At 46.4% G+C, this 23,574-nt stretch overlaps 1 protein-coding gene across 1 annotated transcript in view; it reads right to left on the bottom strand.

The window, feature by feature from the left end:
- Window positions 1–23,239, bottom strand: part of LOC144770466 (branched-chain-amino-acid aminotransferase, cytosolic-like) — a 167,354-nt gene extending 144,115 nt beyond the window's left edge. Inside the window, exon 1 of the mRNA XM_078654990.1 lies at window positions 23,087–23,239. Coding sequence (XP_078511116.1) covers window positions 23,087–23,236 — 150 coding nt within the window. The 5' untranslated portion in view covers window positions 23,237–23,239. The remainder of the gene's footprint in view (window positions 1–23,086) is intronic.
- Window positions 23,240–23,574: the final 335 nt, after the last annotated feature.

Genomic DNA, 23,574 nt, shown 5'->3' with positions numbered 1-23,574 from the left:
AAAAAGTTCACCACTGCTGCTTAAAATAAAAGTAATATGTTAGAAACGCCAACAGGAACCCTCTCTGCTGAGACATAAATACTAAGATTTCTAGTACTGGCTGTGCATGTTCTTGACTGTGATGTGAACACTTAAAAATGTGTGAAAATGACTTGTCTAGACGTCATAGATCAGTGTGACTGCACCTGTGAACAATGCAGGAATAAACTTAAGCCGCATACAGAACAATTACAAGACAGACAGCAGCAGTGCAAGCTCTGCACACCTACAACTGGTACATCACAGGGATCAGACTGCAATATAAATATACTTACAGAATAGGTATGAGAAGTGCAGCAGTGCATACTTCCTTCACTCACACAATTACATAGGAAGTAGATGCACAAGCAGTCCCCATGAAGACACAGTGTAGAGCCTATGCAGTTGTGCAAGCTTCTCTAACTCAAAAAGCATGTACAGCACATGCAACAAGAGGGAGACGTTTTGATAAACATATGATCGCATTCTAGTGTTAACTAAGTGACTCAACTCCTTCATGCCATTCCCACTCACTTCTGTTGCCTTATGCACCTTACATCTAATAAACTAGCTTTAAAACACGAATGTGCTACTCCAACCAAAGGTCCTGAGGGTACAAACAATGCAACCAACGTGAATTTCTTCATTTAAAAAGGAGAAAAAAAAGGCACAGCCTTGAGACCAGATCAGCAAACGGGGCTACCACAGGCCACTAAGATTAACCCCTTCGCTGCGGCGGCTATTCCGCCGCAGCGCTAAGGGGGTGGGGCGGCTGCGCGGCGGTTCCGTGCTTGTGACGGAACCGCTCCGTCACGGCTTGCGGGTGAGCTGTGCTTGTGACGGAACGGTTCCGTCACGGCCCCGCCCGTTATTTAGAACGTCAGCGCAGGCGCGGAATTCGCGGCGGCAGGGCCGTTACGGAACTGTTCCGTCACCAGCACAGCCCACCCGTGGCTCGTGACGGAACGGTTCCGTCACGAGCATGGAAGAGGTTAATAAAATGAACGCTACTGGGACATTTTGAAGAATAATTGCATGGGACAGCCCGTTCCCTTCCCTGCGGTCTCTATTTTTAAGCATCCAATCCTCCAGTAGCCGCTGATCTTTCTTATTTCATGCTCATTCAGGGACTCCTGGGGCGTTGAACATTTAAGGATTATGAACAACAGAAGAATACAACCTAGAATTTGGCTTACTGGGAAGCACGGTGGGTGGTTCCTGTCCTACTATATCACTGGTGTCCCAAGACCACACTTTTGTTGCACTCTAGTTTGATCACCACATTAATCCTTTTGGTCACTTGAATCTCTAGTGAGAACCTATATGCAGCGGCAGGGGTTAGATAAAGTACAAATAGTAAATACTACACAATATCTTCCTCTCCAACTAGTGCTTTAACTTTAAAGAAGTAAAACACCTATTTGTAGGATTGCGAATAAAACAGTTTAAACTAAAAGCCCAGAAGGGACTAAGATCTGCTCCCTGGCAGGATTCTGGAGTGACCCCACTATATTGTACCCCTAAGAACAAGTCCAGAAGTAGGGGGGCAATCTCTGCCCGTATTGCCTTGTAGAGCTCCAAAGGAATAGTATCAGGGCCTGCTGCTTTCCCCGAGGCCTTAGAGTGTAGGGCATGTAGAACTTCCTCAGTAGTTAAATCCCCTTCCAAATCCTGTCTTGTTAACTTGTTGACCCTTCGTTGGTCCCCCTTGGTTCTTACAATCTCATCAAGAGTTAAAGGGTTAAGATGGTCATAACGGTATAGATCCTAATAAAGGCTTTCAAAGACTTTAATAAGGTCTTTAAAATTTGTGATATAGTGTCCGTCCTGCCCTTTAACCCCAGGGATATTATTCCTAGCGAGCTTCAGCCTAGTGTGAAGCACTAGTAACTTGCCCACCGACTCTCCGTACTCATAACTCTCATTCTTATGCGCCTGAAATCCTGCAGGACTCCTCCTACTATAATAGCTGCTACTTTTTGTCATAATGTTAATTCAGTCGCTACTTCAGTCTGCCTGATTGCCAAGGAGTGCTCCTTTTCTAATGCCCTCAGCCTTTCAATCAGACCGTTAATTGCATCCCTTAGTTGTTTCCTGGTTTTCCTTACAAAGCTGATTGTTTCACTCCATAAGCCATCCTATGAGCGATCCCAAACCATACCACGTGATGAGCTATATCGGTTTGCCTCAAAGTACTGCACCACCCACTGCCTGATATGATGGATATACAGACTATTGGTGAGTAATTTTCTGTCGAATGTTCACTCGGACTGGACTTGAACTCTGGCTTGAATTGCCAAATTTATGATTAACAGAGTGTGGTCAGACAGTAATATAGGTAGTTTCTGATTTCCTGCTGCAGCAAGCATAGAGGAAGAGACCAGAAAATATTCCAGCCTGACATACTTTTATGAGGACAGGAGAAATATGTATATCCTGGGGTAGTGGGGTACTTGGCGGCCCATACATCAACTAATTCGTGGCTAGATTTCAGCGCAGACAAGGCCTTGTTTACTTGCAGCTTCCTTCCATGATATTTACATATTTGGTCCCTGCTCACCTCCTGATTCATGTTCAAATCCCCACAGATTACTATCTTTGCGTCATCCTAGTTTGACCCATAAATAGTACAGATTGTCAACCCACGGGTCACAATCGTCCATCTGCCCCACTTATCCTCCAAGACTCGTTTTACATAGCCAATGCTTATAGCTACCCACCCTCCTCCCCCGGAATGGTTGAGGTTTGTGTAGAGAACGCGGCCAGGATATAGCCTTTAATAGTCAGGGTGCTCCACTTCCCCCACGGGATGTGTGTTTCCTGTTAACAGAATATGTCGGCCCCTTGTGTTCTTAAAGCCTCGGCTACCCTTATACGTTTCATCCTATCATTTAAGCCCCTCACATTAAATGAACATATATTAATCTTACCCATTCACGTAACACATGGGTTTGCCATTCCTTATACTCTCAATTGTATTTCTTAATTGAATATTCTTGCATGCCTTGTTTTGCTTTCTCTCCAATTTCCACCCACCCTTTTTCCCTTTTTCTGTGCCCAACAGCCAGTGTGCCCCTCTCTGACCCTCTAAGCCCTCCCCACCCCTCCTTAATCTCGCCCTCCCCACCCCTCCTTAATCTCACCCTACCCCCTATTCAGTGACTTCTCCACCCCCTCCATACCCACCCCAAACGGATAGGCAGCCAGACTGATTTCAGTCTGTGGTGAGGAGTGCTGCTCTCTGACCGGTATTCCAACCAAACTCTTCATGGCAGCATGACATCTAAAAAAGGGAAGAACACCTAGAGGGACAGTGGATGGTGGATATCATATCTTTTGCTAATCATTTCCATATCCCACACCAGCATCTGCACTACTCATATCTATTTAAGGGTTTGAGCCCCATAGCTCTAAGTCTTCCTTGTCCTTAATGTCTCAGGTAAAGAACTGGATTTGATCCCCCTGTCTCACTTTAAGGCAGGCGGGATATAGCAATAAAGCTTGCCCCCTCCTTATCTTGAAAGAGTTTAATCATCTGGCGACTGTAAAGTGGCAGAAATCCAGCCCGATAAAGAAGAAATCTCCCCCACTTCGCTTCTGGTCAAGCCTTCTCATAAATGGTCTGCAGGCAGGAGATAGTTGCCGAGGTAGACAAGAATATCGCAGGGCTTCATATCTGGTCTGACTCGTTGCCGGAAGTTAAATGGCACTCGGTGTGCCCTCTGTATTCCCAGTGACCAGTTCCAGCCTTCCAAGTCAGGGAATGCTTTAGCCAACATGTCTACCATATAGGACCGAGCACCCTAGCCCTCCTTGCCCTCCGGAACTCCAAGAATTTGAAGATTGTTGCGGCGTTGTCGATTTTCTTGGTCCTCCAGCTTCCACTGTATGTCGACCAGCTGTGCCTCATGCACTGTTGTCTGTGCTCAAGTGTCGAACAAATCGCTCTCAAGAGCCTCCGCTCTGGTTTTGAGATTGGACAAGCGCTTCCTAATTGCACTGCAGGTTTTCTCCACTTTCCTTACTGATCCCTGGAGTTTTTGCATAGCTTTCTGTGACCGCCGACTGTCCTGACACGTTTCCTCACAGTAGGAGAGTATGCATTGTAAGATAGTAAACCAGATTTGGCGATATTGGGGCAACAGAGTCTTGAGGAGGCATATTGCAGTACCACGCAAAAGCTCTGCACCTGACAAATTCCATTTTAGATCTTTTGTACTTATTGGATAGACCTGACATTTTAGCCCTTTACGTGCCATAGCCATTGGGTCAGTTTTGCTCGTATCTGATATGTTCCCATCCTCACTAGACTCAGTTAATGAGTCTGTCCCAGATCCACCCCTCGGCCATACCTCATCCAACATAGAAAAAAAACAGTCATTGGCCTCAAAGTCTTGTTCACTAAGAGTTGAACCAGTAGCTTGTGCCTTTAGCTGTGCAGCAACTTGCGGGGGTATTAACCTCGCTGGCTCCAGACATGTCTATCCAACTTCCTCCAGCCACTGTATTCATAGGATTAAAGTTGGGAGGGGGTAAGGTTACCTCTTTACTCGCAGCTGATCCACTCTGATCTGTTGCATCGTTAACTGCACAGGCGTCACTTTTCTTCCATGAACTCTCCTCTTCCTGAGCCTCTGCAAGTTCCAGGGGCAGTTCCTGGGCCTCTTCCTGCTGTTCTGGGCCGGAGGCTCAAAGCAGTTCCAAGACGGATGATCCAAGCAAACGTTGTAGAGCCCCGCCTTTGCCCTTTCTCTCTTCCGCGATCTCTGTCCAGGTCACGGAGTTCCCTGCTGCATGTTTCCTGACATTCCTCTTCTCCTGACCAGCGGTCCCTTCTCCGGCACCAGCACCTCTGCAGGGTTCTACCGGCATCCCATATTTCGGAGAGGAAGCCACCGCCAGGAAGCTCTGTGTCTTCCCCCTCGCGTTTATCCCCGCTGTAGATCTTCAGCCCCATCTCCCGCTGAGGAAACGGCTGCTGACACCCTCGACAGCTTCCACGCTCCCTGCTATTCGCCAACTCCATCAGTAGCTGCAGAAGTGCCCAAAACAATTCAGCCTGGCAAAAGGCGAGTCTGTACCGACCGGGCCAGAACTGCAAGTACGCTGGTACAGTTCCCATTAGCTCCTTCAGGGCATGCAATAGGTTGGGGTTCTTACTCTTGCTTCTTCCTGCTGCCTTACTGCATTGCTGCACTAGGTCAGGGAACTGAAACACGGCTGACTAGAGAGAGCAGTCGCCATCTTGCCCATCCACCAGTGCTTCTTTTTCTATAGCCAAATAATTTGGCTATATGCCCCTCAGTGCTCTTGAAGCAAATGGTATTATTTCTTCACACCCCTCCCTTACTGGTATTAGAACCACTTCTGGACCATGACCAATAGCATCCAACACGGCAACACTCCTATCGTTGATATCAAATATTCTTGACGGTCTGACTTGCACAGTCCCTCCCTCGCTAGTTTAAAAGCTTCCTTACACGCCTGCATCTATACAAACTTCTCATTTTTGTTGAGAAACTCTTTCACAGGACTTCTAATTTCAGAGAAATGGCACACATTGCTGTGGCCAGTTCTAGGTACATCCTTTACTGATCTTTACTTTCAGGCCTGGGCATCTCCAATCACTCCCAATAGACACTCTTTGGGCTCAATGCAGTTTCCAACATTCATTGCATCAAAATCTGTTTTAAACTTCTCTTTCCTTAACATCAGCCCTTGTTTTTCAAGATGGATAACACTTTTTCTGATACCCTATCATACTCTTTCACATTTGTACCTCAAATCAACAGATCATTTGGGGTGGGACGTTCCTCTCACCTATACCTGGGGGTCACAGAACCAGAAAATCAGTGCTGTTTGGTGCACAACCTGGGAGTGCACTTTCCTAAAACAGACAGGAGAAAAAGCTGCCTCTTCCAATAAAATTCAACTGTTATTAAATTTGGTTCTGGAAACTGTCCTTAAGCGTGGTTTGAGAACAGCGCGCAGTACAACAGTCTAGGGTTCATGTATGTCTAACTGCTAAAACATTTCAACCCACTAACATAATTTTAACACTAATTTCTTAACAGCTACTTAACGGATTTACACCAAGCAAAGGGATATCTTTGAGTACAGTTCTACTTTGATGCCATGTTTAGACAGAATTTTCTATAGGCCAAAGAATCCTATCCGAGTTAAAATGGAGAAACTCGCTTTGTTTTTTAATTTCACCCAACATCCTCCTTGGTGGCTCTGCACAAACTTGCCATGCCAAACTCATAACAAATGATCAATTTTTAAAACACTTTCATACAGGTTGGTCACAGTGCCAAAGTTATCAGGAAAATAAAAAACATTTTCGGTGCAAACTTTGACCTAAGCACAAGTACACACTGGCTACCCCGGGTGTGGAATTTTCCCTCTTCTCTTTCTGTATTGCTCCTGTAGCAAATTTAGACAAAATAAGTGCACACCTTGTGACTGCTTCGCTGGCTCCCTTTGAATGCATAGTGTGGATTTGGGAGAAGAAGACCATATTTGCCATTTACGAAGGGAAACTGATGGGTCGATAGAGCAATTGACGAAGATTCCTCAACATCCCAGACAGCGCTTAATTTGTAAAACAATAAGTGCCAGGGCTCTGGTCTGGAGGCCACTGATGGTACCAACACAACTACCAACCATCAGACTCCTACAAGCGTGACAATTCGGACTATTTCAGGCCCCCAAAGCTATAAGAATAGCTTGGGCGGAAACCAATAGTCATTTTTAATGTATATTGAATTCATGAATAACAGTTATGGTCATATCTAAATTAGCTGGACAGTGCCATCTTGCGGCAGACTGTAACAAGTACCGGTGTTGACAATTAAGTGCTGCTGCCGAGCACCAGAAATCACCTGCTCAAATTAAGCACTGACACCTGGTCTCCCAAAACCTTGTTGGGCTACGAGTAGAATTATCATTTACAAGCCAGGAACAGATTGACTTCCAGTGTGGTTTAACAGGTCTTTTTCATGCACCAAATGTCGAAAACCTAAAATTTCTTCACTCTGACTGTCTCGGTGTCAATTGCTCGGTTCCACCAGTTAAAAGAGATCCCAGAACCACCTTTGTCACCAAGGACTCATTGTGGTGTTCTGCAGCAACTCTCCTGGCACGCAAGCACACTCGCTACATGGTGGCTCCCAGCTTCACATTGCACAAAGCCAGCTTTACTTGTTTTTCCAAGTCTGATAGTCAACATTTCATCTCAGGTTTGTATAAACAAAAAGCAATCAACATCATAAATGCCTGCCAGTATGGAAAACGCTCTTCAAATTTGAAGGATGATGCATTTTTATTCAGTTAAAGCAAACTCATTTCCCAGACATGTCCACCGTGTGTGGTTGCATGCGGCGGCCATGGGTGGAGAATTCAGTGGATGGGGCTAAATCGGATGGAAATAACAGTGCTGTGTTTGCATAGAGCATCTCTACAATGTATTTAGGAGTTTTGTAAAGCACTGTTTGCCCCCTTTTGATTACGTCAGAGTGCTGTTAAGAAATATATATATATTTTTTTTAAACCATCTATAAAACAAGCTTTGGAAAAGCCAAAAGTCTTGCTTATGTGAGATCTATTGGCTTCATTGGAGTGGAGTGGCATGGAACAGCTTTGAATGGCATTGTGTGGCATGCTGCCAGCGCCTCGTCAGGGGTAGCAGGTTCTATATAAATAGAATTGAGTGGCACGGAGTGACATTGACTGACGTGAACTGGCATTGTGCGGAATTAAATATCATTGTGTAGACTGGTGTTGTGTGGTAGGGAGTTGAGTGAAGGGGAGAGGCATTATGTGGAGTGGAGCGGCACTGTGTCATGAAGTGGAGTGGCACTGTGTGGTGTGGACTGGGGTGGCATGGATTGAGTGGACTGGCATTTTGTGGTATGGTGTGGAGTGGCATTGTATGGCATGGAGTGGCATTAAAAGATGCCCGAGTTGCCACTGAATAGTACTTGAAAGTCTTGTGCAATATAATTACAAATATAATACAATATGTTAGAGCCTTGAGACCCCTCACGGGTAATTTGCCGTGCTTAATAAATCCCCGATTGACTGATTGTTAGAAGTTATCTGATACAGAAGCTTGTTAGTGTGTACAAAGCTTCTGCAAGAACTGGTTTGTTTACAAATAAAGGTGTTTTAGAACTAGAGGGACTGACCTATATCATACAAGTTGGGGATAAAGGAGATGGAGCCAGGTGGCGGCAGTGTTGTGAAGCTACAAATGTTAAAAACCTTTTCCAAACAGGAGTCAAACAAGTGTTCAATACAAAATCATCATAGAGAAGGATAGTGAGTACAATCACCTTGTTGTGAGAAGAGGCAAACAGAACAAACAGCCGGAGGTTTAGACCAAAGATATTCCAGAGTCTCAGATGTTGAGGGGGTTGGGGTGTGGGAGGTGAAGAAGCACCATGGGGAGTTGAAAGGGAAGAAGAATGGTACCTTAGCCACTGGACACTAATTAAGATTAATCAATCTGTACATAGTCCATGCTCCACAGAAAGAGAAGGAAGTGGCATCCAGCATGTGCAGGCCAATTAGGAGGCAGCAAAGAAGACTTCTAATAGTACCAACAAATGTTAAGCAATGGGTGAGATCCAAGCTCTTTACAGTAAACAGTACCACTTGCAGCGACAGTGTACTCGTCGTCAGCAGGCGAGATGTAAATAACCGCCCACACATGCCTTGGGGCCTCATTAAAATAATGTCATCAAGGAATCAGGGCTTACTGGTAACTCTTTAACATAGTGGCACTTGATGCATCACATCTCACGGGTTCCACAAAGAAGCGCAGCCCTTTAACCAATATAGAGCCTTTTACTTTTCTGCTTAACCAAAAGTATGTATGTGAATTGACAGCGATGCCCCATAGGCATGCTCTACCTCTACTAAGAGGCTGCTAGGGATTTTGTCTGTGTCTTTAGCTATTGACTACCAGTAAAGGAGTGTGCTTTGTTTACTCCTCATGGGACAGTTGTGGTGATGGTTTTCCCCGGTCTCCCTGCTTTTCCACTGCTGGGTGGACCCTGTGTTATGATAGCCACTGCACTGATATCACAAGTAAATAGCCATTTAATTAGAACTGATGCAGTTTCCATACAAGTTGGGCCTGGTTATGCTGCAGGGTCTTGTATGGGGATGTCCTTTGTGCTTTAGCACAAAATTATTACATAAACAAACAATTATTAACTATGATTTATTTATGTTCAGATTGACCAGACCTAACGTAGGCATGCGTTTAAAATGGCTAATGTTGGTCGCCACCTTGGTTTGTGAGACACAAACGTTTAATTTCTAGGTGAAGCTGGAGTCCTTACTATTGAATGCAATGTTATTTTGCATTCTTTCCCATGTAAAATGTTTTCTTTTCTTTCTGATAAGCATGGAATGTTGTAATCAGTAGGACCGTCACAAAGACACCTGCAGAGTACATACTGGTCCCTGTATCTCATTTTGCTACAGATAGTGTAGAGAGAAGCTGTTAAGCTTTACTTTAACCTTGTTGGACAGTCTCATGAGAACTGTGTGGAAGAGTATCAAATGTTAGAATTATGCGATTTAAGTAGTACAGTATGGATTAAAGGGCAGACTGGGTTTCGATGTAGCTTAGAGCCAAGCAGAGTAGGTGGTTTAGAAAACTCAATGACAGAAGTAATTTTGAATTGCATATTAATCTAACATATGCATTTTGATAAATAATACATACCTCATTTTTCCCCTATGTAAACTTTTTAACCTTTAATAAACCGTTGTGGTTTTTGGATCTATATCATTCTAATTCTTTCCTCTGGAGCATAATGTGATTTACTTTTATTAAGTGCATCGATTGTGGACCACATGTGTTTGTACTTTTGCTTTTATGGTTATTACATATTAACCGAATAAAGATTATTGAATCAAATCGATTTGTTGACCAGCCTCAGTAGTGAACTTCGATTCCTCCGATAGCGCTTTATGGGCCCCGAAATTTGCATAAAATAGTTTTAACAGCTGCATACTCTCCCAACTGCCAGCAGCGTGCCTCTTAAACTCTGCTTTGCTGGGGATTTGCGCCAGAGTGCTCTCTCTCTCAACAGGTGCTCTCTGGGACATACTCTCTCTGCCTCACCTTTCTTTCACCCCCTCACTTTCTATGGCTCACACGGTTCTCTCACCCTCATCTCTCTCCCTGCTTGATTATCCTCCTTTTTTTCTCCAATGAACCATCTTCTCTCTCTGCACCTCACAGGGCTCCTACTCTGTCACCTTCCTCGGCCTCACTACCCTCCCTCTGCCTCACAGTACTCTTACCGCTCCATCTGCCGCACTCTCTTCTCCCTCATACGTTGCTGCACTTAATGAGGTATCCATGGTGTGTTTATGTAAAGGAAGCTATAACTGTAGTCACATGTGGGAGTGGGAGGTCAGGAATAAGTATGTGTTTTGTGTGTTTTTTTAGGCCTTGAACTGTTGCTGCCCTGTACCAGTTCTTTGCATTTTAGGGAAATGTTACTGCTGCCGCTAATGATGTATCTGTTTGCATTAATTTATATTTTGCATTAATGAAGCTAGGTTAAAGCCGTGTTTTCAAAAAGACTGGCATTGTCGGTGCTGGTTTAAAATGTTACATCCGGCGCTTACATGGCGCAATATGTGCCTTTTGCTCAGCTTCTTGGTTCTGCATTGTTCAATTGGCCTCCAGTCTTCACAGGAGTTTTACGCTAGCGCTATGAGAACCATGGGTGATATGTGAGCTCAATAAATCTCTTTGACTTGACTTGCATGGGCTGTCAGCAACAGAAGGGGACGAGCCTCCAAGGAGACTAAAAGCTATCACGAGGGGTTTCTCCCTAAATGTATGAGGATCTCAGGATTACAGCAGACCGATGGAGAAATCTCCAACTTACAGTCCCACTCTCCTAAATGTGAGAGAGAAACTCTAGAAGTGCATTTTGTGTTTTTTGTTACCGGGACTGTCTACTTTGTGGCAGACCTTATCGGAACCTTTTTTCAGACCCTAGAACAGGATACATGTTCTTGCCGATGCCACTTCCGTTTGCAATATTAAAGTTTAAAACAAAACATTTATTTTTAGCTCCTGAACTCCGTGACAAACCCCAAAAATTAACTACAACTGCGATACTAATAGCTCCCAAATATAATAACAGTTTTCAAAGACGAAGTTTAAATGTTCGGCCTCCATCCATATAGAATGTATTCACCTTGAGCCTGAAAGTCGGGTTCATATTGCCAACTAAATCTAAATCTTTCTTTGGACCACCAATGAATATTGTATGTTGGTGTAGTAGTGTCCAAATGCCACAAGGGGGTATTTGGGCCCAGAATTGTCCACTGGGTTAAATGATGCTGTTGCATTCTATAGATCCATATCTGTATATGTAAATTCATCAAAACTATGTAAAAGTAAAAACAGCCCAAAACCCTGGAATCCAAGAATGCAGCTAAGACTTGGCACTTACGCAACATATGCTGAAGGTTCACACAGACCAGGAGTCAGAACCAATCCCACACACAGGGAGGATATGGACAACAGATGACACCGGGCAATACCTACCTGGGAACCAGAAGCAAATCTGTCCCACAAGGATGGTGGTGCAATCACAAAGACACCCATGTCTCACTCAGTCTTTTGATTTACTATACGCATAAGTGCAGCTTTGCAATTGGAGGCATAGAACAGGGCACTTATTTGACTGGCCTCAGGATGATGAAACGCTGAGCTACCCCTCTTGGAATTTGATCTTGTGACCAGCAAGGTACAGACAGACATCTGCAGTGGTTCCACAACTCAGGCAGCCATTATTACCAGTTCTTTAAAATCAAATGGTTAATCTAATTATCAGTTGCCTGCACCATGACAGCAGGTTGGAGGGAGGGGCAGCTGAGACAACAAGCATTTGCAATGTAATTGGTTTCGCATCTACGAGAGTTTGAGCTATTGGCATTGTAAATGGCAATGCTTTTTATGTATGCGTTGTTTTTAAAACCGCAGGCAGGACAAAGCTATTTGAAACAAGCATTAGAAATGCAATCGGGCTCGGATTTATTTGAGTTTGAGCTAATGGCATTGTAAATGCCAATGTATTGTTGCTATGTGTTATGGAGTGTGTTCATGTGGTGTGTACTGCCAGTGATCTCATTGTGAGTGTGAGAATATTGCACCGTTACTGCCTGTGTTGTCCTTCTTGTGAGTGTGAGAAGCTTGCACCTCTGCTGCCTGTGGTCTCCTTGTGAGTGTAAGAAGCTTGAACTGCTGCTGCCTGTGATGTCCTTCTTGTGAGTGTAAGAAGCTTGCACTGCTGCTGCCTGTGATGTCGTTGTTGTGAGTGTGAGAAGCTTGCACAGCTGCTGCCTGTGAGTATGAGAAGATTGCATTGTGCATCTCTGTGCTGTGCCTGTTCTTTATAAGGGACTCTTGCTCTGTTGCTGCTGCTGCCTTGGCACAGTACCTGCTGTGAGTGTGTGAGGGAATCTTGCACCGCTGCTGCTTGTGATGTCCTTCTTGTGAGTGGGAGAAGCTTGCACCTCAGCTGCCTGTGGTATCCTTGTGAGTGTAACAAGCTTGCACAGCTGCTGCCTGTGATGTCCTTCGTGTAAGTGTGCTCTGTCATCGGTAGTTGAGAGTGGTAGTTGAGAGTGGTAGTGGAGAGTGGTAGTGGAGAGTGGTAGTGGAGAGTGGTAGTGGAGAGTGGTAGTGGAGAGTGGTAGTGGAGAGTGGTAGTGGAGAGTGGTAGTGGAGAGTGGTGAGTGGTAGTGGAGAGTGGAGAGTGGTAGTGGAGAGTGTTAGTGGAGAGTGTTAGTGGAGAGTGGAAAGTGTTAGTGGAGAGTGTTAGTGGAGAGTGTTAGTGGAGAGTGTTAGTGGAGAGTGTTAGTGGAGAGTGTTAGTGGAGAGTGTTAGTGGAGAGTGTTAGTGGAGAGTGTTAGTGGAGAGTGTTAGTGGAGAGTGTTAGTGGAGAGTGTTAGTGGAGAGTGTTAGTGGAGAGTGTTAGTGGAGAGTGTTAGTGGAGAGTGGAGAGTGGTAGTGGAGAGTGGAGAGTGGTAGTGGAGAGTGGTAGTGGAATGCACTCTGCACCGCCACTCTGCACCGCCACTCTGCACTCTGCACCGCCACTCTTAACGTGCATCCTATACATAAGTGTGCAGTTGGGTCTTCAAATGTACAGTAGCCGTCTCACCACCGCATTATTAGAAACGCAACAGAAGTTGTTTGGCAGCTTCCTACGTTGCAGACAATGGAGGCATTCTTACTGCACACTGACAGTTTCACCTTGACTGTGCAGTGCTGGTCCGGAGCCTTTTCAGTCCGTCAGCACAGGGGACACATTTCAACCTTGACATAGAATACAATCACTACCATTGTTACACAACATTTTCTATCCAACTAACGTCACAGATGAGTTGCTGCCTTTGTATTCTTTCTGTGCAGCTCACCCTATCATGCCGTGCTCACAAGAGAACTCGAACAATCAGTATTTAGACATAAGTCGAGCCCTGGCTGCTGAGGTGCTTTTTCCGTTCATTTGCTGATATGTCCCTTGTTAGCACCCGTCCATCTGACGCCTCGCGCTTAGCCCCTTCTTCCTGTGCTCAAGATATTGTGTCCGCTCATGCAATAAATGCCCATTATGGACCCGGTGGCCAGTGTTCCACAGCAGGCAGCTGTGTGCGGTTGCTATGAGACCGAACACACAACACAGCTGTCACTGATACTGTACACATATGGCCTCCCAGGGCATTAAGCATCTAAAGAGCCGAGCATCGAAATGTGAGAGGCGCTTCGATAAATCATCACGAGGGGGTCGTTGCCTCTAGTCTTGTTATACGCAGATGACATCACTCAGATTAAAATTAATGTTTACCCTCCATGCATGAAACTATTATGTTCGCCTAAAAATACCGCAGGAACGAATACAGAGAAAGAGCAATTCTTGGGCGTTATAAATATATAATATAGCCAATCAGCCGGAGAGCAGCGATGCGCCGCAGTTTTCTTTCCGCTTTCTTCTGGACATCAGCTGCAGCGTAATTCTGCACACAACCCGCGGCAAGTAAAAGACACACAAACGGAGGAAGCAGGGTTTAAACTTCGACAAAGATAGAGAGCTCTGAGAGCGGCAGAAGCTGAAACGGTGTGCACAAACCAGCAAATGACAAGTCCTGATGAAATGACGACTCTGCTTCGTACCCCGTATTTCCAGTGCCCAAATGTAAACAAGCCCCGGAGACCACCGCAATGATCGGCATGTCTGGACCTCAGTGACATACGAAAGAAATTAAAGCGGCGCCATTACCGTATCCCCATTTATTCATACAACGCAACGTAGTCATAACATGCAAGAACAAGGAAGCTGCGCGCTGAGCGCTGCTGAATGGTGAACGCGCCCGGCCATCTGGATTCACTAACGGAGGCACCCTGACAGCTCCTAATTAGAATTTATGTACTTCTTTGCGCGAGCACGAACGAAATATGCCCAAAATGGCGGAACAAAACTACATTTACCCTATCACTTCAAGCCTATTAAAACGAAAACACAACGAAGACGAATCACTGGCCAGATGACAGAAAACGCTAAGGAATGTGTGGAATTTCTCTCGCCAAAGCCCTAGGAGATACTTCTTTTTTTTTCTTCTTTAACATTAGTTCTCGAAACTCCTCCCACTTTCAGTGGGGAGGAGTCCGAGCCCTAAAAAGGGTGCTCAGAGACTGTAATTAAAGCCTACCGAGTAACAACACATGTAACAGGGGATGTCACCAAGGAAGGTTACAAAATGAGACAAGGTGGTACCTAGGAGGGACTACTAAGCCTATTGACCAATGAACAGCCACCGTTTACAGTGGACAATGACATAAGCCAATGAAAAGTTTAGCTGGAGAGTGGTCAGAGCTTAAAGTCCCTACCTGAATACAGCATGCCACGCAGAGCAGCGCATGCGCTGCGGAGGCTCGACCGAACAAAAAGGAAAGTAAAAGCAGTCACATAGCGCCCGAGTAGGTTCTTCTTTTCCTTGAAATGCATCTAAGAGAAGTTACCTCCTTGATCAATGGAAGCATAAATGTAGATTCCTACATTGGTTTCTGAGTCAATACACTCATTTCTATAATGTATTTCACAGGGCACAGGAAGAAGACAGTGCGCTAAACTGCGGCCTTCTCAGCTCAGCTTCTCCCTACTTTTACTTGGTAGACATCTCAAGTTTTACAAGTGACATGAACTGTGCTTGTTTTCTTCTAATAAAAGGTGCATAACTGAATGATCAAACATCTCACAAGTCTTTTAAAAACACTCTTTCAAGCGTGTATGTATTCACACAGTACTGACTTTCAATACTGAAAGACGGCTTCTATGACACGACAGACCAGACCAAAGCAATTCAAATGTCTGCCTCAGTTCTTGTCCCATGGGACCTGCGAGCCAAAACAGAGCTAAGCCAAGCAACCTAGCCCTTGTCCAACTCTCTTCCAAATGCAGTTTTTGGAAAATAAAAATAAAAATCACTGCATGCAGGTCAGCTGAGTGCATGAAAGTAAAAACAAGCATTTGCAATGCAATAGGTCTCGCATTAGTGAAACTGTGAGCCATTGGGGTAGCAAATTTGCTTTTTTTAATAATAAAATATCCTAGCAGTAGCATAAGTGAAAACGAAAAGACATCCAAGGAATGAAGGAAAGTGTGCAGTACCAGAGGATGTTATCACGGCAGACCAGCTCACTACGTCCTTGAGCAAGAACCCTCCCACCAGCACAACGAACCCCAGTCAAGCAGCCACCAACCTCACGAAATGGATCAGCGACTGCGCAGACGAACTCGCCCTGCTGAAGACCCCGCCGAGCAGACCCGGCAGCAAGAAAGCCCCATGGTTTAACGACAAACTCAAGAGCTCCAAGAAGAACTGCAGAGCACTCGAGAAAACCTGGCGCACAGACCCAACACCAGACAACATGACTGCCCTCAAGCTCGCCACCCGAAAACACCACCAGCTGATCCGCGCCACCAAGAAAACCGCATTCAAGGAACGACTGGACAACAACGCACACAACAGCAAGGAACTCTTCAACATCGTGAAAGAGCTCTCCAACCCCAACGCCGGAAACAACGACATCACCCCTTCGCAAGACCTCTGCAACTCCCTCGCTTCCTACTTCCACAACAAGATCGCGGACATACACAACAGCTTCAGCACTCAACCAACGCACGCCACGACCGAACCACCGCCCCCCACCACCAACCTCCGCGCCTGGACCCCGATCAGCACCGAAGACACCATCCGCACGATGTACTCCATCCACTCCGGATCACCGACAGACCCCTGCCCTCACCACGTCTTCAACAAGGCCGACGCTGTCATCGCACCCCACCTGCGGGACATCATCAACACCTCCTTCGACATCGCCACCTTCCCGGAGAGCTGGAAGCACGCCGAACTCAGCGCTCTACTCAAGAAACCATCAGCAGACCCCACCGACCTCAAGAACTACCGCCCCATCTCGCTGCTCCCGTTTCCGGCCAAAGTCATCGAGAAGACCGTCAACAAGCAACTGGCCGCCTTCCTCGAGACGAACGGATCCCTCGACCTCTCGCAGTCTGGCTTCCGGGCCAACCACAGCACCGAGACCGCCCTGATCGCAGCCACAGACGACATCCGAGCCCTGCTCGACAACGGAGAAACAGCGGCCCTCATCCTCCTGGACCTCTCCGCGGCCTTCGACACTGTCTGCCACCGCACCCTAGTACAGCGCCTCAGCAACGTCGGAATCCAGGAGAAGGCACTGGAGTGGATCACCTCCTTCCTCACCGGAAGGACACAGAGAGTCCGCCTCCCCCCGTTCAGATCCGAGGCCACCGAAGTCATCTGCGGCGTTCCTCAAGGCTCCTCGCTCAGCCCAACTCTCTTCAACGTCTACATGAGCCCCCTCGCAGCCATCGCACGCCAGCACAACCTGAACATCATCTCCTACGCCGACGACACCCAGCTGATCCTCTCCCTCACTAACGACCCCGCCACCGCCAGAGCCAACCTGCACGAAGGGATGACAGAAGTAGCCAAATGGATGTCGAACAGCCGCCTGAAACTGAACTCAGACAAGACGGAAGTCCTCATCCTGGGATCCTCACCCTCCGCCTGGGACGACTCCTGGTGGCCCCCCGCCCTGGGCAGCGCACCCAAACCAACTGACCACGCACGCAACCTGGGCTTCATCCTGGACTCCTCCCTCTCCATGACCAGACAAGTCAACGCCGTCTCCTCGTCGTGCTTCCACATCCTGCGAATGCTACGCAAGATCTTCCGATGGATCCCCACCGAGACCAGGAAGACGGTCACCCAGGCCCTCGTCACCAGCCGTCTGGACTACGGCAACTCCCTCTACGCCGGAACCACCGCCAAACTCCAGAAGAGACTCCAGCGGATCCAGAACACCTCAGCACGACTCATCCTGGACATCCCCCGCCGAAGCCACATCTCCGGATACCTGAGAGACCTGCACTGGCTCCCGGTCAACAAGAGAATCACCTTCCGGCTCCTCACCCACGCACACAAAGCCCTACACAACCAAGGACCAGGATACCTCAACAGCCGCCTCAACTTCTACGCTCCCACGCGCCAGCTTCGATCGACCAGCCACGCCCTCGCCGCCGTCCCCCGCATCCGAAGAGCCACCACAGGAGGAAGGTCCTTCTCCTACCTGGCCGCCAAGACTTGGAACTCCCTTCCGACCCACCTCCGCCTGACCCAGGACGACCTCGCCTTCAGGAAGCAGCTCAAGACCTGGCTATTCGAGCAGTAGCGGACCCCCCCCCCCCAGCGCCTTGAGACCCTCCGGGTGAGTAGTGCGCTATACAAATGCTCTGATTGATTGATTGATTGATTATGTGTCCATGTGGAGTTGTAAAGGAACCTTTATTAGCCACATAAGGTACAGCACCTTTAATGCAATTATAAAGAAAAGGATTGCTGCTGAGCATACATTTTCATTTGGTTTTATTGGAAGTGAGATTTTTGTTAGCTTGAGTTTTAAAATTGCAGCACTGTTGTTTATTTTTGTTTGTGAAATAAAACTAAATAATCAACAATAGTGCATTTTTAAAAAGCAAGCTAAGGAAAATTTCATTGCCAATGAAAACAAATGGAAACATACGCCCAGCTGTAATATATCTGTAATTTATCGTTTTATATTTGCATTAAGGGTGCAGTACTTTACTAATCCACAGAGAAGCCTAGTTACAGCCTGTGGTACTGCACCCTTTCTTTAAGAGCTATTATGCGAATAGAATTATTTGGCTTGTGTAGCATTTGCCCAATGCCGCGCTTTAACTTGATATGTTTAAAGCAAAAGCGTTGCGCAAATGCTATTAAAAGTAAATAAATAGAAAATAATGGCATGCGGCCGCCATATTCTAAGTGAACGAAAATGAGCATTTTTTTTTGTAGGTTTTTGCGTTATGCCGCGCTATAACTTTATATGTTTAAAGCTAAAGCGCATCGTGCTGTGAATGCTAGAAAAGTACATAAATAGAAAAGAAATGGGGGCTGTTGCCATGTTGAGAGGTAAAGCTAACAATGATGTAAAGGCATCATGTTGTAAAGGCATATTTTTTTTACTTTAGTAGCATTTGCGGCGCGCTTTAGCTTTATACATGTGAAGCTAAAGCGCAGCGTGCCACGATAGCTACAAAAGTAAATAAATAGAAAAGAAAGCTTAAGGCCATAACCTGAATTAAGTAAATAAATAGAAAAGAAAGATGGGCTGCCTTATAAATAAATATTAACAAGCAGGAGGGAGAAGTCAGTTGCGGCCTGAGACAGGACGTATCTGGGGAAGGGGTTGTGCCTGCAACTCCAACTACGCTGAAGAAGTCATTGGGAAAAAGTGCAGATAAAGTGAAAATAAAAGGCACTGAGTAAAGTCAAATATAAGAGGGGCAGTCCTTGTGGAAGATTACAACTAAAGAGAAGAAGGTAATAAACAAGGAGGAGGAGGGACTATTAAACAATTAAACCTGTGAAATAAAAAACAATTCTAAAAGACACTGAAAGGGGCCAATAAAATACATAAGCGGAACATAGGCGGAGATTAAAGCCCATATCCTGAATATAGCACGTCTTGAAGAAACAGCGCAAGTGCGCCCTAGGCGAGACCTAAAAAGATACAATTAATACATTTCTTCCTGGAGACCTGTAAGGAGGAGGAAGAGTACAATCTGGCAACTTCTGAGGTCTCTTGGTTATGTTAAGCGATATATACTTTTCTTCAGGACTGGCATTAGACAACTTATACATATAGTGTGTCAGATTAAATTAACATGCGATACTTGTACTTAATGAACAAAATGTATTATTCAGATCATGGAATAATTTAACAGAAAACATTGTACTTTGGTAGTAAAAGGGGGCTTCAGAGAGCAGGAGATATTCGACCAGTGTCTAAATTACACAGTGTATTACCAGAAAACTTTGGTTGAGATCCTGGCTTCCCTACTCCCTAAATTGTGAGATACTACGCCAATTACTTTACTTTCCTTTTAAGTGAGTGCCAAAACTGAGGGCACGTGGAAGGAAATAAGTTCAAGATGCGCACTATATAAAAACCTCAAATGTTTATTGGTTATTATACAATAATGTCATTGGTGCTATAAGTTGAACATGACCGCTACAAACTGACATCTTTTGGTCCGCTTGTGGCACTGCTGTTAGTGTATGGGGTTCATATTTTTCATACAGTGATATCAATAATCATATAAAGGTGAAATACAGGCATTCAAGAACCTGTTTTTTTTTTTATTTAAAAGAGTATTTATCTTGTTTTACATGTCCCTTGCTGTGTCTGTTATTGGCCAGATATCTTAAGGGCTTGGCTTGTGCTTAGGCTGTTTGGCGCAAGCCGATCCCCTGCTCGACTCCGCTATTCTTATGAATTTGTGGGCTTACTCATATATCTATGTATCACATTGCACCAGAGGGGTTTTCAGTAAATAAAGTCGCTACATTAAATAAAGTTTCAGAACTGTCAGTTTCTAGGCTGAACAACAGACGGCTGTTGAAGTCAAGGTGTCTGCAGGGCCAGACTGGGAACCAAGACCGGCCCTGGCAAACTGCTAGGCCCCCCCCCTCCTCCTCCCCACTAGGGGTGTGGGGGTGGAGGTGCCACCCAGCTCTTTTCTGGGGCCGGTTTACGGACGATTTTGGTACAGGGCCAATTTTGTAACTATGCTGCAAAATCGGCCCTGTATGCTGCAAAAACGATCCTGTAACAAAAACGGCCCCCAGGAGGCCAAAAACGGCCCCCACCCGTGCGGCGCACAGGGGGATTGCCCGTTGCCCGCTATGGCTAGTCCGGGCATCAGTGCATTAACACTGTGATTACTACACTTAGTAGCTCTGCTCTTCATTGGTGCTTTTCCAAAGAACACCTAGGCACCGGAAGATCGCTCTCTCACATTGCAGCCAAGACCTGGAACGAACTACGGATAGACATCAGACACGCTCCTTCCCTGGACACCTTCAGGAGGGCTCTCAAGACCTGGCGCTTCGGCTATACGGATCTGCACCCCCTCCTGCCTCCCCCACAGCACCTTGAGACCCTCTCGGGTGAGTAGCGCGATTGCAATTCCCTGATTGATTGATTGAGAGGTATACCAGTGAGCGCGCGCTTAAACTGAGTCCCCAACAACTGGAGGGGTTTCATCAGTGGGGTTAAATTCTGCTCTGATGTAATCAAAAGGAGAGATAGAGCTTTTTAAAACTACGTCATAGATAAATAAATACTACATAAACAAACTGGGAGGTTTCAGACGATTGCTGTCACCCAACCATACATCCAACTAGAACCGGTTTTAGGATCTCATCCCAGGCTACCAGTGACTCCATGCCACGAGGTTCGCCATTTTAGCATCTTGGACTAGCCTCTGAAGCAGGATGCATTATGGGATTCCTGAAACATCGATATGATATATAAACGGAAGGGCCTGGATTGGAACACGGTGGACCGGATGACTGTAGTTATTCGCCTACATAGTTGACAACCTCTTGACCCCAAATAAGGGTGAAGACTAAGAATAAGAATGTGACCCCAATAAGTTGAATTAAGAATAAACACTTTTTGGAGGCCAATATAGGTTTGAAAAGGAGGTGCCCCCATGAACTCCATGGTTACGTTTGGTTTGTCAGGTGAATGAACAGAAGTAAAGAGAGGGGGACACCCAAACAATGCAGGCAACGGCACGGTTTCAGTTCATAAACCAACTGCAATAAACAGTTCTCGAAAAGGACAGGCATCAGAGACTCCGGGCGCTGCAGAACTGGTTTGTTTGGATATGCCTAGTTAAAGGTTTCTTTCTGGCCTGAAGGGCTTGTCGACCTCAGCTGGACGCCGTGCGCAGCCGGATGTGCAGGTGCTTGGAAGGAAGCCGCGATGGATACCTCGGAGAGGAAGCTGTGAACCTACCTCAGCAATGCTGAGCTGTCACAGACCGGCGAGCACCTGGCTCGTCTTTGTAATAGGGGGTTTCTGGCAGTCCTGTGCAAGCATGCTGGGACGTGTAGGCCCATTGTGGTAATGGGGCAAAGTGACACTACAAGCGCATGCAGCCCTTGACTAAGTTACCAAGCCTGGCTGACAGTCGCCCTGTCAGCAGCTGATAGTGATAGCCAATCTCAGTGCTTTGGTGTTTGAGGAGTGCTATTGAGTATTTGACGCACATCCTATCTAATGCATATGCTCTAGGTTAAGTGTTTGCTTGGTATATGGGGAGTATACTTTAATGGAGGTTTGCTGAGTGGTGTGAAAACAAACAGGTGAGTGACAGGTGGGAGGATGCTAACAGCTTATAGCGAAGGGTGGTTTGGGGATAAGAGGTGAGATTGAGGGTACCTCTGCCGAGAGGGTGTATTCCCATGGAACAAGAGGGATATTGGAAGTGTAGATATGCACTGACGAGAAGACAGAACATGATACACACCGATTGCTGTGATGCAGGCTTTTGTATCGGGTCTGATCCTGGCTGGGAAGGTCTGAGTTGTGGTTACTGTTTTCAGCAAATTAAATGCAGATGCTTCCTGTAAAAATATCCTAGTACGGGTTTATTTCACACCGCTCGCACACAGTGTGTACAACACTGTGCTTTCTCTGGCCCCAACTCATCTTCCCTCCCTAATACACGCCAAGCTCGCACTTGCATCCCCCTCCAACTCCTCAATCCTCTACACAGTTCATCTGTTTTTCCTGTTCAAGGCTGTACGGTTGCCCCCTCTCTCTATGTCGTCAGTATACTATTTACCGTCATGGGCTTTTCTATTACTAGTATTGTTCCCTGGTGCCTTCATTCGGTTGGTTCATTTGAAACAAACCAAGACTACAACTCCCAGAAGGCATCACGTTGTCAAATGAACACGCCTAACCGGAAACATGTTTAAATGACGACGACTTGGAGTGAGGCAGCAACACTGCTATCATCACCGAAGTCCTGTACTCTACCTCAGCCCTCCGTCCTCTCACTCACCCCACGCCCCAGCACGCTACTCTTACGACCGCTGCTCTGCCTGGCGCACTGCCCTCCGGCTGGCACAGATCTCAAGTTGTCTCGCGGCCAGAAGGAGTACCTCACCCAGTTGTTACTTTTCCTAGTTGCATCTTGGGGTTGCAATCGTGCATTTGCAATGAGAAAAGTAAACCCTCGAAAACACAACAAATGAAAGACGGACTGGATACAAACTAACAAGGATCAGCTTAGAGCGCTGCTGTCTACCCGTAGACGTTCCCGTACCCCAAACCAGCCAGACTCCCCCCACCACCACCCTCCAACTAGCTCTTATCTGTACTCTCCTCTTCTAATCCCTCGGTATCTTATCCCCCAATTCACAGCTTTCAATTGAATACGTTCCCTCTAGAACTAGACTGGCTTTTTCATCAGTCCCCCCCCCCCCCCGGACTCGCATATCCTCCTTTTCCAGCCCGTTCTTCTTTATTGCTTCCCTCCCGTTCCTTCGCTTCTCTTTTCTGGGGCTTTCATCCGCCCCTTCTCCTTCGCGCCCTCCTCACCTGTCCTCCCCGGCTTAGTCCTGCAGCTGCCATGCTCGGTTCTCCTCTGAGTCTGCTCTCTAGCACGGTGCCGCTGCTCAGCGTCCGGGCTGCCGCTGCCCGTGAGAGCGCGAAGCAAAGGTTCCGAGGCGCGATGGTTCCTACTCCCATTCCTGTACGGGTGGCGGCGGGGAATGAGCTTTGCAGAGGGCGGGGTTTACAAGGTGAGATCGAGGACAATGATATGCACTGGTCTAAAAAATATAGGTCAGTGGAGAATTTTTTTTGTGTACATTTATATAGCGCGAACTCGACCCGTATGTAAGGACACATTCATTTTTGGTAGGCACGGGGAGAATAAGTGATTTGCCCACAATCACAGGATGCTGAGTCACCGCTGGAAGCCGGTTCCCCAGCTCCTAGGTCGGAAGCTCTGGCTGTTAGGCCACATCCTCTTGCCAATTGGGAGAAACTGATCACGATTATAATTTATTTCTGTAAGCACAGGT

This window comes from Lissotriton helveticus, chromosome 7 (genome assembly GCF_964261635.1).
Source record: "Lissotriton helveticus chromosome 7, aLisHel1.1, whole genome shotgun sequence".
NCBI classification, from domain to species: Eukaryota; Metazoa; Chordata; class Amphibia; order Caudata; family Salamandridae; genus Lissotriton; species Lissotriton helveticus.
Note: the sequence above shows the minus strand (reverse complement) of the source record. Positions and strands in the feature narration are given on the sequence as shown.